At 36.1% G+C, this 19,381-nt stretch overlaps 2 protein-coding genes across 2 annotated transcripts in view; one reads left to right on the top strand and one right to left on the bottom strand.

Moving 5' to 3' along the window:
- Positions 1 to 6,426, bottom strand: part of LOC110108949 (protein SWEETIE) — an 83,751-nt gene extending 77,325 nt beyond the window's left edge. Inside the window, exons 1-2 of the mRNA XM_020839817.2 lie at positions 6,024 to 6,426; positions 5,579 to 5,786 (exon numbers count right to left, since the gene is read on the bottom strand). Of these exons, the coding sequence (XP_020695476.1) occupies positions 5,579 to 5,786; positions 6,024 to 6,185 (370 nt within the window). The 5' untranslated portion in view covers positions 6,186 to 6,426. The remainder of the gene's footprint in view (positions 1 to 5,578; positions 5,787 to 6,023) is intronic.
- A 4,852-nt stretch (positions 6,427 to 11,278) lies between these two features.
- On the top strand, positions 11,279 to 15,053 carry LOC110108979 (fructokinase-like 1, chloroplastic). Its single transcript, XM_020839853.2, has 2 exons — positions 11,279 to 12,272; positions 13,910 to 15,053. Exons 1-2 carry the CDS (start codon positions 11,481 to 11,483, stop codon positions 14,600 to 14,602), a joined length of 1,485 nt encoding a protein of 494 aa, XP_020695512.1. The 5' UTR covers positions 11,279 to 11,480; the 3' UTR covers positions 14,603 to 15,053.
- Positions 15,054 to 19,381: the final 4,328 nt, after the last annotated feature.

Genomic DNA, 19,381 nt, shown 5'->3' with positions numbered 1-19,381 from the left:
GTCTATAAGATATAAAGAAATAACACATAACACAAATGTGGCATCAATTAAGTTAATAAAACATAAAAAAATATTTCACAATAACTTAGGCAGGATTTATAACTAACCTAATAAATGGAGAGTAACTGTAACAGCAATAGCACCACCAAACGATACACCTTGCGGTTCCAGGTTCCCGCACGACGTGGCCTGGCCATCTCGCGGCTCTCGATTCCCGCACAGGATGACCAAACGACATTTCATTAAGGGAGGAATGCATACCTATTATCAATATCAAAATATATAATGATGCAAACAAATATGTGATGTTTGCATTGACTTGAGTGATTGCAGTTACATGTAATATAGCATCTCATGGAACTTCTAACTCATCCAAAGACTTAGAAAGATGTTCCACCCAAAATCTGTATGAATTAATTTTACCATCTAAATAATGCTCATTCAAACATAAAGAATCATTTATATATTAATCTTAGAAAAAAATCTAGTTAGATGTTTAGTGATTTCAACAAGAACTACCTATCTACACATCATCTTTTGGATTCAAGATGTTATATAGCACAGCGGAGAAGGGAAAACAGAGAAGGGATAGAGCGTAGAAGCACACGAAGCATACCTACCATCTTTTGCAACTATTCGACAGAGAAAATTGGCCGTCGGAGAGGAATGAAATCACAAACAGCTCAGGATGAAGAGCCTGGAGACAAAGGACGGATCGAATCGCGTTCTTGGAGGGAATTTTTGCATGTGTTTCGCTTCTTAGGACACTACATTTAAATTTTCACTCGTTTGATCTTCATCGAATTGTTGTAATTTAAACAAAATAAGAACCAGACAGTTCTTCTAAAACCCGCCGGTTCAACGATTATCCAGTTCAACCGGGGAAAACCCAATTTTTCTCCTATTTTTGTATTAAATGATTCTAATGAAGGAACTAGACTAGCCGCCAGACTGGCCACCGGTTGAACCGGCCGATCTAGTCCGGTTTTAAAACCTTGACTTTAATTTCCCTCCAACCCGCTTATACAAGCAAACACCAAGACTTTGAACAGCTATCCCTCTTTAAATTGGAATGGCATTCATCACCAAGCACAGCATATATTGTTTAAAACTAGGGTTTTACCCGAGAATATACATGGGCCCGCTTATCGAGCTAACAAGCTCTACTTATACCACTAGCAGATGCAACGACTCATGAAAAATATGGTCTCAATCATGGCCCAAATTTCAATTTTGCTAGAATCACACAATGGAAATCTTTTTTCCTAAGAACAACTTCGCCACCATGAATAATGTACCGACCTTAAAGCATACACCATCAGTACCAAACAAAACCTCATTGTATTTTGAGTAAATCATCTTTGAATAACAAGGGACTTGTTTTCTTAATTGATAATTTGGTAGAATTAATCACATTATAATAATTAATCCTATTCTCAAACCAAACAAAAGTCTGATGATGCCTAATTTAGTCTTCCCTCCGCATAGAATTTTATTAAAAATAAAATCTAATAGAGGTAAGACTTGTTCAACAAAAGTAACAAACAATTCAAAATACATCCCATTCCGAGCCAAATAGACCCTTATGTGCAGAACCATTCACATGTTGGATAGACCTCAATATATATGTTCAACCAAGAGATGTCACTTATGTATAACTTTGCCAGTTATTCAATCATTTGCTTCTCTTGACTCCGAGACCTCGGTGGATTGACCTTGCTCTACATACATCTCAAGCTTGATGCAAGCAAAAATTTGGGAAGGGCCCCAAATTTTTGCGAGCAAAAGCTAAACCTTCCTAGGAGATAGAAATATACAAAATACTAAAAAAGAGAGACATTTTATATCATAATAAGAAGACACTTACAACTTTTGACACTTACAACAAAGACACTTACAAGACACTTAGAAAATGACTTACAAACTTGAGAAATAAAAACAAACACCTAAAGAAGCTTTGCCTTGAGAAGAAGGATACAGGTGGAATGAAACTTGCATAGAGACGAAAGAGATTAGAAGCCGAGACGAATGAGGCATAACTCGCAAGTTATCCTAGAAGAAGGAGAAGGGGATACATAGCTCGCAAGCTATCAATCAAAATCCATAGGTTTTCTTCCAAAAATCAGCCACATAACCAACCTTTTCAAGCCTCAAAACATCTCTAATTTATAAGAAAAGAAAGAAGCTAAACAACCACTATATTAGGGAATATGGAAGACCAAAACACACCAAATAAAAGGCCAAATGACAGAAAATAGAAGGTCAAAAGACAGCAATACTGCTGCAGCAAAACTGCACAAAAAACATGGAGCCCTTTCACGGAAATCCCCACCTAGCAGCTCACAGGAAACCAGCCAGCAGGAGAACGGAACAGCTGCACGGGAAAACCAGCCAGCACAGGAAACAAAGGGCCAAAGCACGGGACAACCAACCAACACAGGAAACAAAGGGCCAAGGCACGGGAACAGCAAAAACCCAAGAGAAACCAAGAGGGCAAGGAGGAAACCGAGAAGGCAACATGGGGAAGGGGAAAAGCCAAATTTTTTCACACATAATGAGCTGAAATTAGTAGAGAAACCTTTTTGAATTAATGAGCTAAAGTCATAACTGAAGCATTTATGAGCTAGAACCAAGTATATCCCAAAAATTAGCTCCAAATCAAAGCAAACAAGGCCCAAACCGAGAGCACCAGCAGCCCAAGGATTAAAACAAATTCTCATATTGTTTTGACCCCTCTTTGCATGCATCAGATACTCCCCTACTTGAAAAACTCATCTCCTGATGAGTTGTCTTTTGATTTGATCCGAGGTGACAGTGGAAGTGCATCTAACTCTTGAATATTTACTTCATACCTTTTTAGAATTTCATCTCGTTCTTGCATAAACTGAGCTTGCAACAGTTGCTTCTTTTTCATGTACTCCGTACACATATGCATCTTCGATTGAAGTTTGTATAATTCATTCTGAAGCGGATTAGTTGAACTCCCTTTTGACGGCATCCATCTGTCCATTGGACTTTGAACTTTAGAAACTTCTAGGTTGCATTCTTCCAAAATGGACTCAATTTTTTTATGATTTTTCATTCTTTTAACTCTTTAAAAAAAGACACAAAACAACCAAGGAAGACTTACAAACCTAGGCTCTCATGACACACACAACAACTGCTATGACTTACCAAGACTTACTCGACAAACCGGGATAAGAACTTGCTCTGATACCAAATTGATGCAAGCAAAAATTTGGGAAGGCGAGCAAAAGCTAAACCTTCCTAGGAGATAGAAATATAGAAAATACTAAAAAAGATACACCTTTTATATCATAATAAGAAGACACTTACAAGACACTTAGAAAATGACTTACAAACTTGAGAAATAAAAACAAACACCTAAAGAAGCTTTGCCTTGAGAAGAAGGATACAGGTGGAATGAAACTTGCGGAGAGACGAAAGAGATTAGAAGCCGAGACGAATGAGGCATAACTCGGAAGTTATCCTAGAAGAAGGAGAAGGGGATACATAGCTCGCAAGCTATCAATCAAAACCCATAGGTTTTCTTCCAAAAATCAGCCACATAACCAACCTTTTCAAGCCTCAAAACATCTCTAATTTATAAGAAAAGAAACAAGCTAAACAGCCACTATATTAGGGAATATGGAAGACCAAGAGACACCAAATAGAAGGCCAAATGACAGCAAATATAAGGTCAAAAGACAGCAAAACTGCACAGAAAACATTGAGCCATTTCACGGAAATCCCCACCCAGCAGCTCACGGGAAACCAGCCAACAGGAGAACGGAACAGCTGCACGGGAAAACCAGCCAGCACAGGAAACAAAGGGCCAAGGCACGGGAAAACCAGCCAACACAGGAAACAAAGGGCCAAGGCACGGGAACAGCAAAAGCCCAAGAGAAATCGAGAGGGCAAGTAGGAAACCGAGAAGGCAGCATGGGGAAGAGGAAAAGCCAAATTTTTTCACACATAATGAGCTAAAATTAGTAGATAAACCTTTTTGAATTAATGAGCTAAAGTCACAACTTAAGCATTTATGAGCTAGAACCAAGTAGATCCCAAAAATTAGCTCCAAATCAAAGCAAACAAGGCCCAAACCGAGAGCACCAGCAGCCCAAGGATCAAAACAAATTCTCATATTGTTTTGACCCCCCCCCCCCCCTCTTGCATGCATCAAAGCAAATTCTCATATTATTTTGAACCCCCCCCCCCCCTTGCATGCATCAAAGCTCCTGGCTCTATTCCATTCATAACTTGTTATAAGTAGCAAATAAAGAAAATTAACACAAATTTAATTGGTTGCTCTCATACAAAAATCAAACTTCTCTAGTATAACTCTCCAAAATTTTTTTAGAGATAACACATTAAAGTAGAAATATAACCAAGCACCCTTCTTTCACTTTATAAGTACCTATGAAATCCACTTGCAAGACTAGCATTGGCTCTTTATTAATGTAATTTCATATACCCTATAATTTCCAATTTTGACTTATTTGTTCTTCCAATCATCCCAATTCTAATGCCATTTACTTATTCACCCTTGTTAACTATCTTGTCACATCTTATCTCAGTGACAATTTATTTATAATTATAATTCTTCTTATAAAAATAATTAGAGGTGAGATTTTGAAATCTTGTTATCTTCTGTTCCAATTAATGCCACTAGTTAAACGCAAGTAACACCACTCTATAAAACTTCAATGTGAAGTAAATTTAGCATACAATTTTCTTTCCTAGACCTTACACACAAACTTTACTTCCAGTTTTCATGAGCCTCCATAAATATGACTTCTACAGTTCTACTATCATCCAAAAGATGTCATTGTCATGATTTCTCAACAGTGGTTGCACTACATTTTAAGCATCCAAGTTATATCACAAGTAAATCTTGAAATTCTAAAATTCAATTACTCAACTCACGGCATTTCTCTTTTTGATATTATCCAATTCAATAAACATAAATGGTCCAATTACTGCTCGATGGAACTCCTCCTACAGCAAAGTAATATTCTCTTGTCATAAATCCCTCAACTGGCTCACACATGCAGATATGCAATTTACAAATCTCTATATTTTATTTAATCCTTTGAAAGCTTCCTATGAGACCTCTATGATGTGAGAATATTAAAAAAATTAAAAATATCATTCCAAGTTATTGAGACAGTTAAAAACACTGTATGGTTTGCTCATAAAGGATTTATGATGTATTTCATACAAAGAGCAATGAATGTAGATGAAAGGTCAATTATTCCAGATGTTGACGATACACTTGCATATACTTTGAAGCGCTTCCATAGACCAATTAGCTTTGAATTGCATAGAAAATAGTTAGACACTCAAGGAGTAAGAAATATAAATTGGTTGAAGGTTGCCATTTGCTTAAAAATGCTTCATTTTTTTGGGAACAAATGCTTAATTTTTTGGGAAAGTACTGCAAAACAATAGAAAATTAGATCTTGTTCTGAAATTTAATGCCATCACTAAGAAACTGAATTTCTTAACAAAAACACAAAGTTTAGACTTCTCTACGAGGAAAAGGTTATGGAAAAAAGGATCAAGTAGTCATGCAAACCAGCGCAGGAAAGGGGTTCACTCCGTTTGCAATCAGCAAGCCATCCTTGGAGACTGCTTGCTCTTGAATATATGGAAATTCCGTCACCTTTTCCAATTACCCTCACCATGGCTAACGAAGCAAGACGTCTGATGGGACGCCTAGCACCCAGAACAAGCAAGGAAAACAAGGCATCTTCGCACTTCCGTTGCCACTGCACAATCTTCTCCTGCGATTACAGAATGACAATGCATCACAAACATAATTCATCAATTGGCCCTTTCTTTGCATTGTTATTGAACTGCTCTTACAATGATTCCTATTGGTGTAGTAAGATTTAACACTACAATGAAAGAGAGAAGGTCGAAGGAGTGAAAGCAGAAGGACCATGACTTGAGCATTTCAAAACAATAAAGGCAAGAATAGGGAGGACTCGACCGTATAAAGGTAAAGTTGATAATAAAACCTGGGACTCTCCGTCGATGGCGTCTACTAGCGCGGAGAGCAGATCGAAGCAGAGAAGCGGGTCCGGAGATTGTTGAGGAGCAGAAGCGACGATAGACTCCAGTTGCGCGACAAGAACGCCAAATTTGGAGAGCGGGACGCTCTCAGTCTGGCGTTTCGCCATGAGAAGGAAGAATGGGAGCTCTTCACCTCACTTCTCCGTGGGTAACAGATCCTTCAATCGGAGAAAGGGGAGAGGGAGGCGCTCCTCAGGCTGGCTGATGAGTTGCCCAGCGTGTTCCAGTAAACCCGAGCAGGGCAGAAGTGTCAACAAGCAGGAGGCGGTCGGCAAAAGAAGTCAATGGCAGCAGGAACCTCGGAAGGACCTTTGGTCCGGTAAGAGCCGGAGAGTTATCCTTCATTTTAGGTTACTTTGCAATGATAAAACCTACAAATAACTCGGTTAATTTGGATTCATTGGATTCACGAAATTAAAAAGAATTTGCTTTTTTTTTCAACTTTCTTTCCCGTTTAAGTTAATTTTAACTTTATCTATTCAATAATATAAATTACATAAGTATCATTTTATTTTATGTTATTTATATATCTAATATCTAAAAAATTAATATTATATATCTACTACCCATGAAACAATTATGAATGCATGAAATGAAATATTAAAGTTTGTAAGTTGGTATCAATGGTATGAATGAAATATAGGAGTGGTATATTTGATATTAAAGTTATATATATGTATTAGATGTGTAATGTTACTATTTTGGATGTTAGATTTATAAATAGCATAAAAATAAAGTGGTATGTATGTAAATCCCCTAATTTAAAATATTTTTGCTATTAAGAGAGAGTTGTCATAAATTCCATTTCAAAAAAAAAAAAATCTTTAAATGAAACATAATTCTTATTATACCTTGAAGTTGAAATCCTACAAAATTTGTTTGAATTGATTCAAATTGATTTAAACCAGATTCGAATCTGAATCTGGTTTGAATTTTGATTCAAACACGATTCGAACATTGGATTGAACCGAGATATGCAAGGGAATGAAATTCAAACAAAAATGGAGAGTTTCTCATGAGATTACAAACTGGGGTTATGGAGTTCATGAAGAGAACCTTTTAGGGCAAGCATCGATAGACCAGAAATGAGTAAAGGATAATAGTAATTTGTGATAGGAGGTTGTTGGTATGCAGAATTATCATATTGAACCAATTTCAAATGACTTGTAGGCCCACATAATTGTATAAGAATACAATAGCTTTTCCCATGTTTGGGTTAATTTTGAAGAAGTTCATAACCTTCCATGTTTAAATGAACACATGTAAGAAATATGGAGTATAAAATGAAACAAATGAGTGAAACTAAAATAAATATTTCATTTTCTATGTTGTAGCCTTCATGCAATACCTAAATCATATACTTTATACTTGGTGAGGGAGTATATTATGCATAAGGTACATGGTTGGTTACAATAAAGAGTGAATATTGTACGGGTTATTAGAGATGTGAGGTAAGGATGAAATAGTAGAGTATTAATGCTTTTGATACATAAATTGAGAACATGTGTTATATATCATATTGGCTTAACAAGAATGATCTATTACCTATCAAGTAAGTGTATCTCTTATCAGTGCCTCTCAATTTAATGATACAGTATTAGGATTGTCAACTTATCGCAAGGTACTAAAAATGGGTTAAAAATAGTAATTTTGTAAGAATTTCTACTAGTTGGTCTTTTGAATTGATTTGAAGAGCTATAATTTTTCTTAAAAGTAAGCACTCCCAAATAAAGTTAATCTATTTCAACGTGTTTGGCTCTTGCTTAAAAAATAAATTATTGACAAAGGACATGGTTAAGATATTTTCACAATGAAGATAAGTAGGTTGTTGGACTATGATTTGAAAAATTGTAAGAAGACAACAAAAATGTCATTGTAGCAGTGGCTAAGGCTTTATATCCAGCTAATCAAAATATATCTACATCACATATCAAAGCCTACTATGAACGCTACACGACTTGCTCCTTACTCCTTACCTAGCCTAAAAACATAAGTAAAAAACGAATGAGCTAACACGGCTCAGTAGGTCATCATAGTCTAAAACAAAAATAAATACCTAAAACCAAAATAACTGAAAATATTGTGTTGCAATAATATGTTGAAGTACTATATAAAAAATTGGAACTGAAACACGTACCGACACTGAATGCATCTAAATAACTATTGAAATTTAACTTAAACTTACAAAAATATAAATAATATCTTCTAATAAGTTTCATATTTTCCTCAGGCTAAAATTTTCTTTACATATTTAAAGATTAGCATAATTCATTCTCATCGCCAACAGAATATCTCGTCTCTACCAACAGAATCCCTCATCGCCGCTAACAGAATCCGACCTTCTCTTCGCCAAAAGAATATGTTCTTGCCACCAACAGAATCCCTTCTATCTGCCAACAAAATCCCTTTTTAGGGAATACTAGAAGAGCCATCCGGCTTATAAGTTTGCATAATCCCTTCTCGTCGTCAAATTTCATATTTGATAGTTAACAAAATCCCTTCTCTCACAAAAAGATTTTTACATTTCATTTAATATTCATATATTTCAATGTACTATTTTAAATAAAGTATAATTAAACTCAATTCAAAGTTTGCCAAAAATGCCTTGGCAATAGGCAACAGAAAATACTATTGAATAGAAATTCACATTTTTATAAATTAATCAAATTATGAGAGATCTTATGTAACAACCTTCCAAAGCATTAACTGAACATAAAAACTATTTTTATATATTTAAATAAAAATTTGAATTCATAACATCATTATTTTAAAAATCACATGGCCAAAAATCTCGAATAAATACTCAATTGTGTGGCAATCGCTAAAAAAAGTGTACATAAGAACTTATTTTATGCTCATATTTTTAATTATTATATCTAAATGGTTTTCTGGAACTACATGCTAATATTTTTTGTGCTAAGAGAAGATAATGAAGGGATTTGCCCTAGCAAAGAGGTCATGGTTGGAGCTGTCAAAAACGGGTCACGGGTCGGGTTCGGGTCCAACCCGACACTGTTCAACCTGACCCGCTTTTACAAACGGGTCGTTTTTCCGAACCCGACCGCTTCGGGTTCGGGTCAACCCTAACCGGACATGTTTCGGGTATATTTCATTAAATTTTTTATTTAATTTAATTTATTTAAATTTAAATCAAATTAAGGTAAGATTTACTTCAATTAATTTAAAATAAATCAAGATTAATTTAATTTGGGCAATAATGTTTATAATTTTTTGAAATATCATTTACTTATTTGATAAAAATCCTTTTAAATCCTCCTAAATTAATTAAAACGGGTCAAACTGGATTGATTTCGGGTTTCCGGGTCAACCCGAACCCAACCCGGTTTTACAAACGGGTTGAAATCCCTAACCCGAACCCGACCCGGTTAGGGTTCGGGTTGACCCGAACCCGAAATTTTTAGGTCGGGTTTGGGTCGGATCAAATATTGACACCTCTAGTCATGGTTATGAATTATATAGCCACATTAACAAAATATCTCAGAGTCTACAAGCTTATCCTAACTTTGTGGTGATGGTAATGGTTATATAGTTTGGTGAAAGTGATCAATCTAAGGTGCTTGTTATAATACTTGACATTCTCATTAATCATATAATATTCATGGCAGATTATTAAAAAAACCCATATATGAGAGAAGATGTAATGTCTTTGTAAAGTAGAGGAGTAGCATATGATATTCACATGTTCAAGTATCATCGTTTAACTTTCAACCATAATGATAAGAAAACCAATGAGCTTGCATATAGATTGATGGGCTTTTAACTAGTAAAATTACAAATGATAAAGTTTTATCAGCAGTTTCATGTTATGTTGATTCAATGAGTTTCAAGAAAATTGTTTATTCTAAAGCAAATATAAACAATTTTGAAGCAAAGATCAAAGCTAGCATAGAACATGAGTTATAATAATTTGCTTGTATCGAGGATGTCCATGAAGAACAAGAGGATCATTGGGATGGATTCACCTTAAACCCAATTGCTCCATCTAAAAAAAAAACTTTATTATATGATTCTTTATATAATTTATTCATCTTCATCTTTTTTTTTTATTACAAGGGTTTTTAGGCAATTGCCCGCACTAAAAGTTTTAAAAAACTATGATCTTTAGGCAATTGCCCCTAGCATAATTTAACACATTGTGTAGATGCGTTATTGTTAGGGAACGATGAACCATGTATAAAAAGAAATAGTAAAGACAACCGAAAAATATCTTTACAACCAAAATTTGTTCCAACCAGTGGGGCGTTGCCTCATTGGACCCACGACATATCTGTGAAGCATACAACGATTAAGGATATGAACAAATAAGAGTCAAGTCAAATTCTAAACTTTTACTTATAAATTTGTTGCCCCTGATCATTATGCAATAATGATCTCATATTTGAAGTAAGAAAATGTCGAGCACCAATAAAGGCCACGCCACATATAGTTGGGACGCCCATAAGATATATGATATTATAAATAATTATTCTAACATTCCTCATGAGTGAATGATTTCCGTACTAGCTTTTGATAGATTATATGACTTGATGTCCATCACTAAAAATTAAAGAACTTAGAGGTTTTGCTACATCAAAATTTTCTAGATAAAAATAAAAATCTTTTCACCATAACTTTTGCACCCGTTTAATCTAAATAAAATAAAAGTATGATAATATTAAAAAAATTTAATGGAATAATTCGATTGTGAGATTAAGGTTTCGTTTGGAACAGCTTTCTTACTGCTTATTAACGCAATTTTTTATCACAAATTTTATATTAAAAATACTGCTTTAATAAGCAGTAAGAAAACCGTTCTAAACAAAAGCCTAAGTAATCGGCTATCATATAAAATATGGAGAAAGAAATAAAAGAGTTGACAAAGAACATATTTTGCATTGAAGATTGAATGATTTGTCTCTATCATTTAAGAAATAACATAAAGAAATACTAAAATTTTATGATTGTCATAAGTTTCAAAAGCTTAATAAGTAGAGTGCAAAAGCATACATCACACCGAGTTTGAAGCAAAAGTAATTAATTAATTAATATAAATTAACGACATAACTGATTATAAATCAATGACATAAGTTATTTAATTCATATATAGTGAATAGTAGAAAGTTAGTTTCTATCGTTGAAGAGTGCATTAAAGAGATAATTATATAAAAATAATAATTTATTATGAGATAATCAATCCACACAACACTGAACTCTTCTGCTCTACAGAAATACAGGAAATAAAGAAGCTCATGAGTCATGGCCCAAATTTCCCGTGATCTTCTTGCTCGAGCGCAGTCGCCAGCGCGCGTTATCGCCTTACTACCGAGAGAAGTAGGGGCAGTGATAGTTTCGAAAGGGAAGGGTAGTGAAGAACAATCGAAAGAGTTGCAGTAGACAAGGTCATGGTTTCACTCCTCAACGCTCGATATCTGACTCCACCATTGTTGTCGAGCTCACCCATTCCTTCCAATACCCCACAATGGAACCCTCTTTTCTTCTCTGTTTTATCCTTCAGCCAAAAAGCTCCCAGAGCCACCACCAATGGCGGAAACGGAGCTCCCGAACCCCCAAAGCGTGCTAAAAAAACTCGTAAGAAGGCTTCGTCGTCAGCATCCGTGAAGAAAAAGCGCGCTTCCATGGAAAAGGATTCAACTTTGGAAGAATCCAAAGTCGCTGATGCCCAAACTGAAGCAAAAGCGACGGGGGCTGAGGAGGAGGAAGAGGCTTTCGACGATGAAATAGACTTCCCTTACGAGTCTCCGCCTCTGGTTTGCTGTTTCGGTGCGGCGCAGAGGGAGTTTGTGCCGACCGTTAGGGTATCCGAGCGGCGAATGCATCCGGACCAATACTCGTCGTGGAAGGGCTTGCAATGGAATCCGCCGGAGTTCGTAAGGGCTCCTGGCGGATCGCCGTCGAATGTCGCCATCTCCCACGTTCGACTGGGCGGTCGCGCAGCCTTCATGGGGAAAGTTGGGGATGATGATTTCGGAAACGATCTCGTCTACAAGATGAACATGGAGAAAGTCCAGACTCGAGCAGTGAAGATCGATCCAGCTGTCAGTACTGCGTCTTCGTATATGCGGATAGGGTTCCGAGATGATGGCAAACGCAGGAGGATGGTGGCGGATACAGTAAAGGCTTGTGCAGAGGATTCCTTCTTGAGTTCTGAGATTGACGTTGCTGTCCTAAAAGAGGTATTGAACTGATACCATGCTAATTTTGATTAGAATGAGAAGATCCCATGGGTAGTTTAAATACAAATCGAGCAAAATTTGACATTCACGTCTAATGATTTAGTACACTTATGCTGTACTCTGCATGATCCTCAATTGTAAACTTGACAGTTGATGGTTCAGTCATCACTGGGAAAAAATTATCCTCATTGCATAATTAAAAGATAATATTGTTTAACTGTATTGAGGTTAATAGCATTCAATTAGATCTGAGTGAGGACAGCTCTTGCCCTTTGCTCTTAGGATTGAGATAAAGCCTTCGTTTGAGACAGCTTTTTACCTGCTTCTTAAAGCTGCTGCTTTAAGATGTAGTAAGAAAGCCATCCCAAACAAAGCAAAAGTCTGGCTATGTATACTATGAAAGCTGTCTATAAACTAAGTATATTAAGAAGCTTTGCTCTCCTTAAGTTTAGGGTAATTTGTTTGCCTTCCCTCCCTTTAAAAACTTGTTCTGCTACTGATGATAATAAAAGCAGTTAGAATGGTAATTAAAACTTTTATACTTGTAGAAGTACATGGCATTGAAGTAACATGCACAAAAGTGGAGATCATATATTATTAAGAAAAATATGAAAGTGACTATCATAAAGGAAATAGTAATGCTTAAAAGATTAGTTATAGTTGGGTCAATTATAAGTTCCATATTCATATTCAAGAATTAAATTAGTCAAACTCATCTTCTTTATCCTCATAAATCAAAATAGCCTCATCATTTCATACAATATAATCTTTTTCATCACCTTCAGCTATTTCAAGTATTCTAGCCTCAAAGGAAAACTCTTAATCTTTTCTTTTATATTGTTCTTGAAAAATTGTAGTTTTTTTCATAGAAATCACTAGCTCTTGCAACAATATTCTATGCCAATCCTTCTTTATTAGATAGTCATTCTCTCCATCAAAAGACAAAATCCAATTTAAAGAATTGCATCAATGGTGTCATAATTGCTTACACTAATCACGCCTTGCTTTATGCACTATAGCTATTGTGAGGCCTGAATAACAAGCTATTTGATGCACTTGTACAACCACCTTGTTGGAGCATGATGCGAGCCTTGCTATGCTTTGAGCTACAGATGCACTATTATTAAATATGCTTTGAAACAACACACTTAAAGTAGTATTACCATAAATTCTATTTAGATATTTAGTAGGGTTGGAAATGCATATACATTGTTAGAAGTTAGAACTACAGTGACGCCGGAGCTGAGCCACTTAATCATGTTAACTTCAGGATAGTTAAATTCCATTTAGTTGTTAGTATAGTTATATAGATATAGTGTTCTTTATGGTGGCATGTAGCCTTTTATGTTACTTCTTTTTGGCTATAAATATATAGTCACACTTGTAATAGGGAGATTTTGGAGATTAATAAAATTTGAGTTGTGTCATTTTTGTATCCTAAGAACTGAATTCTTTTTCCCAAGAGGAGTTCTTGGAGTTGGTTCGGACGCGGTCACCGGATCGTCGACGAGTTGTCGACCCATCCTGTCCGATGTCATGCAGTGTCCTAGGAATTGCATTATTCTCCTCAATTTCCTGTATTTGACCTGAGTGCAGTCAAAGGGTGATTGAAATAGGATTTTTCTCAAAATATGCAGGCTAGGATACTTCATTTCAATTCACAGGTTCTTTTATCTCCTACAATGCAACCTGCTCTGTTTAGAGCGATTAAATGGTCGAAGAAGTTCGATAGCAGAATATTCTTTGATCTAAACCTGCCACTTCCCCTTTGGAATTCTCGCGATGAGACCAAGGAACTGATCAAGAGAGCATGGGACGAGTCTGATCTTATTGAAGTATCAAGGCAGGAATTAGAATTTCTCTTGGATGAAGAGTACTATGAGAAGAAGAAAAACTACAGGCCCCAATACTATTCAGAGTCATATGAGCAGACCAGAAAGATTCGTGATTATTACCATTACACTCCTGAGGAGATTGCTCCCATTTGGCATGACAGAATAAAGATCTTATTTGTCACTGATGGAACACTTCGTATCCATTACTATACTCCAAAGTTCAATGGGGCAGTTGTTGGGACGGAGGATGTGCTCATTACTCCTTTCACCTGCGACCGCACTGGCTCTGGTGATGCTGTTGTTGCTGCAGTTATGAGAAAGCTCACAATACATCCAGAGATGTACGAGGATCAGGACATTTTGGAACGGCAACTCAGATTTGCTGTTGCTGCAGGTATCATTTCACAGTGGACTATTGGAGCCGTTAGAGGCTTTCCAACTGAAAGTGCTACACAAAATCTGAAAGAGCAGGTGTATGTGCCTTCGATGTGGTAGACAACTATGAAATGTGAATCCAGGATTCCAGATGCAGTTGAAGTTTAGCAAACTGTGGCTTTGTTTGGGACGGTTTTTTTATTCCTTCTTAAAGTTATTTTTTAGTATAAAAATTAAAATTTTTTACTAGAAAGCTGTTTTAAAAAACAATAAGAAAACCGTTCCAAACAAAACTTATGTCTTGTTTCTTATAGGTCTTACTTGCCAGAGACCTTGAAATGCTTTATGGACATGAAGGGCTGGCTACTGATTTTTCCCTGGAAGAAGGACTAATGTAGGACTAACTATGCAACGGATTGAATCTTCATATACGGCTCACTCTTTGCAAATTCTGGGCTTTGGATGTTTGTAATCACCATGTTATTCACTACTGTATTCTGAGGTAGGTACTTGTGCGCACCATTTTAATGAAAGTTGGTAAAAAGCTTTCCATTAACTATATTTGTTTCCTTATATTTGTTAAGCTGGAAAGTCATTTTCTTGTTTTCCTATTGCATATTCCCCATTTTACTGGTTTTATTTCTTGATTGTGTCTTTTCTTTTCATCATTTCTATGTTCCTATTGTAAGGATTTAATGGAGACAAAAAATAACTTCATCGTCTTCGAAAGACATGTCAAATCATCGAGAAGAATTATCTGAATCGTACCTGAATCCATTGAAATGCAAAATCGAGGTCTTCAATCTTCGACGTTTGAAGCGGCATTCTCTAAGAGAGGCCCTTCTTTTCATTCAAGATGGGAAATGAGGAAAATTAGAACTTCATCGTTTAAACTGGGGATCATGACCCTTTTATACTTCAAATGTATTTAATTTTATTTCAGCCCATAATTAAAATAAAATAAATACTTGACATCTACACAAATAATTAATTTCATACAAATTTAAATGAGATGCCACATACGTCAAATAATAATTTATTCTTAAATAGATCATAAATTTAATTGACTCAATTTTAAATAACGTCTAATGTATAATACTTTATTTATATGTATAAATATATAAACTCACATATAGAAATTTTCCAACATCAATGTCATATTGAGTACCTTCATGAAAGTGTAATTTGAATTAATATTGGTCGACATTTTTGACCTTGATGAAGGGGTTATAATACTCTGTTGTTCATAATATGCGGACAATATATCAACTGTGCATGGCCGTGTTTGTCGACATGTATGATAAAATGATGATTTTGATTATTATTTTCCATGAAAGTTGTCTTTTTCCTTAATTCAGCTTTGCGTCTATATGTTGGCATGATCATACCTGCTCGACTGCAACTGGTATGAGATTTATGCTAGTTTGCTACAATTGATTTGCGACGCTGTTATATTAATCAGTAGCTTGCAGATGCTTGTTATTGATGTAATAACCTTCTCTTGCAGACCCTGCTTCTGCAAATTGAAACTATCATGATATCACAGAAATATTAGTTGTTCCATAATTCAATCTATATGATCATGAAGTCATGGGAAATACGCACTTGCAAAAAAATTTTCATAATCATATTTTTCAAAGAAATCGGAAATTGCTTTTCATTACTGTAACTATATTGATGAAAGTTTTAGCTGAAAGTAGCATGTGAAAGTGAAGAAGATCACCTTCTTATATGTAACCTCATGAGAGTGGATCTTCCATTTTGAAGAATGAAAAGCTGCGTTTTGAGTATTTGATATGTATTTGCAAATACTTAATAAAAATTCAGCAAATACTCAATTGTGAGTATTACTGAGTATTTACTGGGATTTTTGTTAGTATTCATTGAGTATTTGCTTATTTATTGCATATTTACTTAGTATTTATAAATACTCATTAAATACGCAGCAATTTGAACGGTTCTTCATGTCCGGACTTCTCACAGAATAATTTCTCCCTGTTGGGATAATTTTTTTATTACTCTTTAGAGCAACTTTTTACTACAAAAAATTTTAAACTAAAAAGTTATTTTAAAAAACAATAAAAAACCATTCCAGGCAGGCCAAAATCTTATAAAAGCTTATCAGAAATAACAAAAAATAACTAAAATACTAATGGACTGAAGAATCAAAGAATTTGCTTTTGTTTTATTTAAATTTTAGGAGTGGACTTACTTATTAGAACCGATGTTCTTGTTCAATACTTAAAAAATTTCCTGATTTTTCAATGTCTTTTTCAGTATAATCATGTCAGATACATAATTATTTAGGTCTACAATATAGTTAACGATAGCAAGCAAGTTTTGATATAATTCCAAAGGCCTTATGATTGTGAACATGATGAAGAATCAATTTATGCTATTATTTTCTAGTTTATTCTAGATCTTTAGATTATGGCTAGATTTTTTTTTTTAATTTAAATTGATTAAATTTTTGAATTTCTTTAATTATATTATAGGATTTATCCAAATATTAATTTAAATTAGTTTAGTTTTATATATAATTTGTTAAAATCTCAATCATCCATTTGCCCTTAATACTAGGGGTGTTAATATTTGACACAACCTAAAAACACAATCTGAACCTAAAACATAAATTTCAGGTTCTGGTCAACCCGAGCTCGAACCTAGTAATTTTAGGGTTAAGATTTTCTATCCATTTTAAAAATCAAGTTGGGTTCAAGTTAATCTAGAAACCTGAGATTGACCCAGAATGACCCACACTAATTGGACTTGCCCGTGCTAATCGTGCCTGATCGGAATTGTCCAGCCTGCCCGCTCGAATCCGTAAACCTCGCGTCGCGTCCCGAAGCCATCATCATGTCCCGGACATGCCTGCATGCCCGCTGTCCCCTCATCCTAACTTCAGTCGCCGGCCCACTTCAGTTAACTTTGGTTGCCGCCGACCCACCACTGTTGTCGACCTGCTATTGTTGGTGTTGCGTGTCCACAGGTCGGGTCGGGTCGGGTTGACCCAAACCAGATGCGTGTCGAGTTCTGGTTCGAAAAATTGACCCGTTTGGCAAAACGGGTGATGTGAAACCAGGAATTGGATTTAGAAACTTAATAAAATATTGTTGAAGTAGTGAAATTGCAAGCTTAATATTGTTCACAATTGAAACTTATCGGAGATCTTAGAATTCAACTACGCTTAGGCACGAGCTTACACATAAATTAGCAAGATCGGTAATAACGACGGTAATAAAAGTAAAGCAAATAAAATACCTAGATACTACGGTAGGACGCTCCTAAGGCTTCAATACACTGCAGGAAAACTAGGGACAAGAACCTAACACGATGGTGTAAGTTGCCTAAGTGTTGCGGGTTGGTTATAAAGTGTGGACAGCAACTTAACAAGAGTTTATGGGCACCTAAAAGACACTAAACAGTGCAGGAAAAGTTCTGGACAGCAAAGTTTTCTAAGGTGGCAAGTGACTTAGGTGAGTGGGTGGGTGGCAAGTGACAATGATAACACTTAGGTAGCTAAATATACTTGATTACAATGAAAATGGCATGCAGAAATTAATGGACATCAAAGTAAAACAGTGAATAAAATTACCTAGATGATGTGTTGCATGTAAACGACTAATGGCAAGGTAAACTCGACTCCTAGGATGCATCTAGCAAAAACAAAGCATGCTAGCCATGCTCTGATACCAAGATGATGTGAAACCAGGAATTGGATTTAGAAACTTAATAAAATATTGTTCAAGTAGTGAAATTGCAAGCTTAATATTGTTCACAATTGAAACTTATCGGAGATCTTAGAATTTAACTACGCTTAGGCACGAACTTACACCTAAATTAGCAAGATCGGTAAAATAACGACGGTAATAAAAGTAAAGCAAATGAAAAGCCAACTCGAATCCCGCGGTTAACAAAGCGATTGTCTCACCGTGAGGCTACGCTCATTTACCTACTTCTAGGCTTGTTGGAAGAAGAATAACCACACAAGTGATGACACCACTCCGAGGGCGATGGTGCCGTAGATCCGTAGAGAAGGAGAGGAAGGCGCCGGACGTGGAGGTGGTGTGGAACGACGCCCTTCGATGATCCACGTGTAGACGGAAAAAGGATCGTCGATGGAATCCACTAGAGTTGGTAGAATCTGGTCCAAATATTCTTCGACGGTGTCGTCGAAGTCAAAGCCTACGTCGAAGAAGGGAGATCTGAGGATGTTAACTCGTCCGCAGTTGTCGTACTCAAACCCGAAATTTCATTTGGGTTCCTCCATGCATTCTTGAAGATGCGAAGGGGTGGTCGCCGCAAGAAACTCTCCAATGAGGGGAGGTTGGTTTGGAAAACAAAGAGAATAAAACTGAGATTAATTTCAGTTTTTGGGAGTTTTGGAGGGAAATTTTGAATTCCAATGAGAGGGCAGTTAATTCCTTAATTAGGAATTAATGGGGGAAAGAGAGAGAGGAGGCCGGCGGTGGAAGAATAGGGAGAGGGGGAAGATTAAACTGAAATTATTTTAGTTTTCAAAGCAATATGAGGGAAAATTAATGGATCCTAATTTAAATTTCAAAATAGGATCAAGGGGTTAATGTGGTCATTAAAGAGAATTCCCCATAGGGGGCCGGAGGCATAACTAGGGAGAGAGGGAATTGGGTAGAGAAGAAAGGGGTTTCCAATGTGGTTTGGTGACGTGGCAAGGATTTTGAAAACTCCAAATTAATTTCATTAGAGATTTATTTGATCATGAAAACCTTCCTAATTTGGATTTCCAATTTATGAAACAATTCGAAATTTGAATCTCAAATTTCACATTGGAAATTGGTGGAGAGGGGGAGCAGGTCGGGTGGGGGAGGGCTCTCGGCAAGGTGGCCGGCCGGCGGTTGGGAGCTTGGCCGTCGGTGGGGA

Source organism: Dendrobium catenatum, unplaced genomic scaffold, assembly GCF_001605985.2.
Source record: "Dendrobium catenatum unplaced genomic scaffold, ASM160598v2 original_scaffold_71536, whole genome shotgun sequence".
In the NCBI taxonomy this organism is placed as follows: domain Eukaryota; kingdom Viridiplantae; phylum Streptophyta; class Magnoliopsida; order Asparagales; family Orchidaceae; genus Dendrobium; species Dendrobium catenatum.
This window is presented reverse-complemented; position numbering and strand designations above follow the sequence as displayed.

Coding starts and splice junctions, on each gene's coding strand:
- LOC110108979 (XM_020839853.2), top strand. CDS start 11,481: ATGGTTTCACTCCTCAACGCTCGATATCTGACTCCACCATTGTTGTCG. Junction 12,273..13,909: donor ACGTTGCTGTCCTAAAAGAG/GTATTGAACTGA, acceptor CAAAATATGCAG/GCTAGGATACTTCATTTCAA.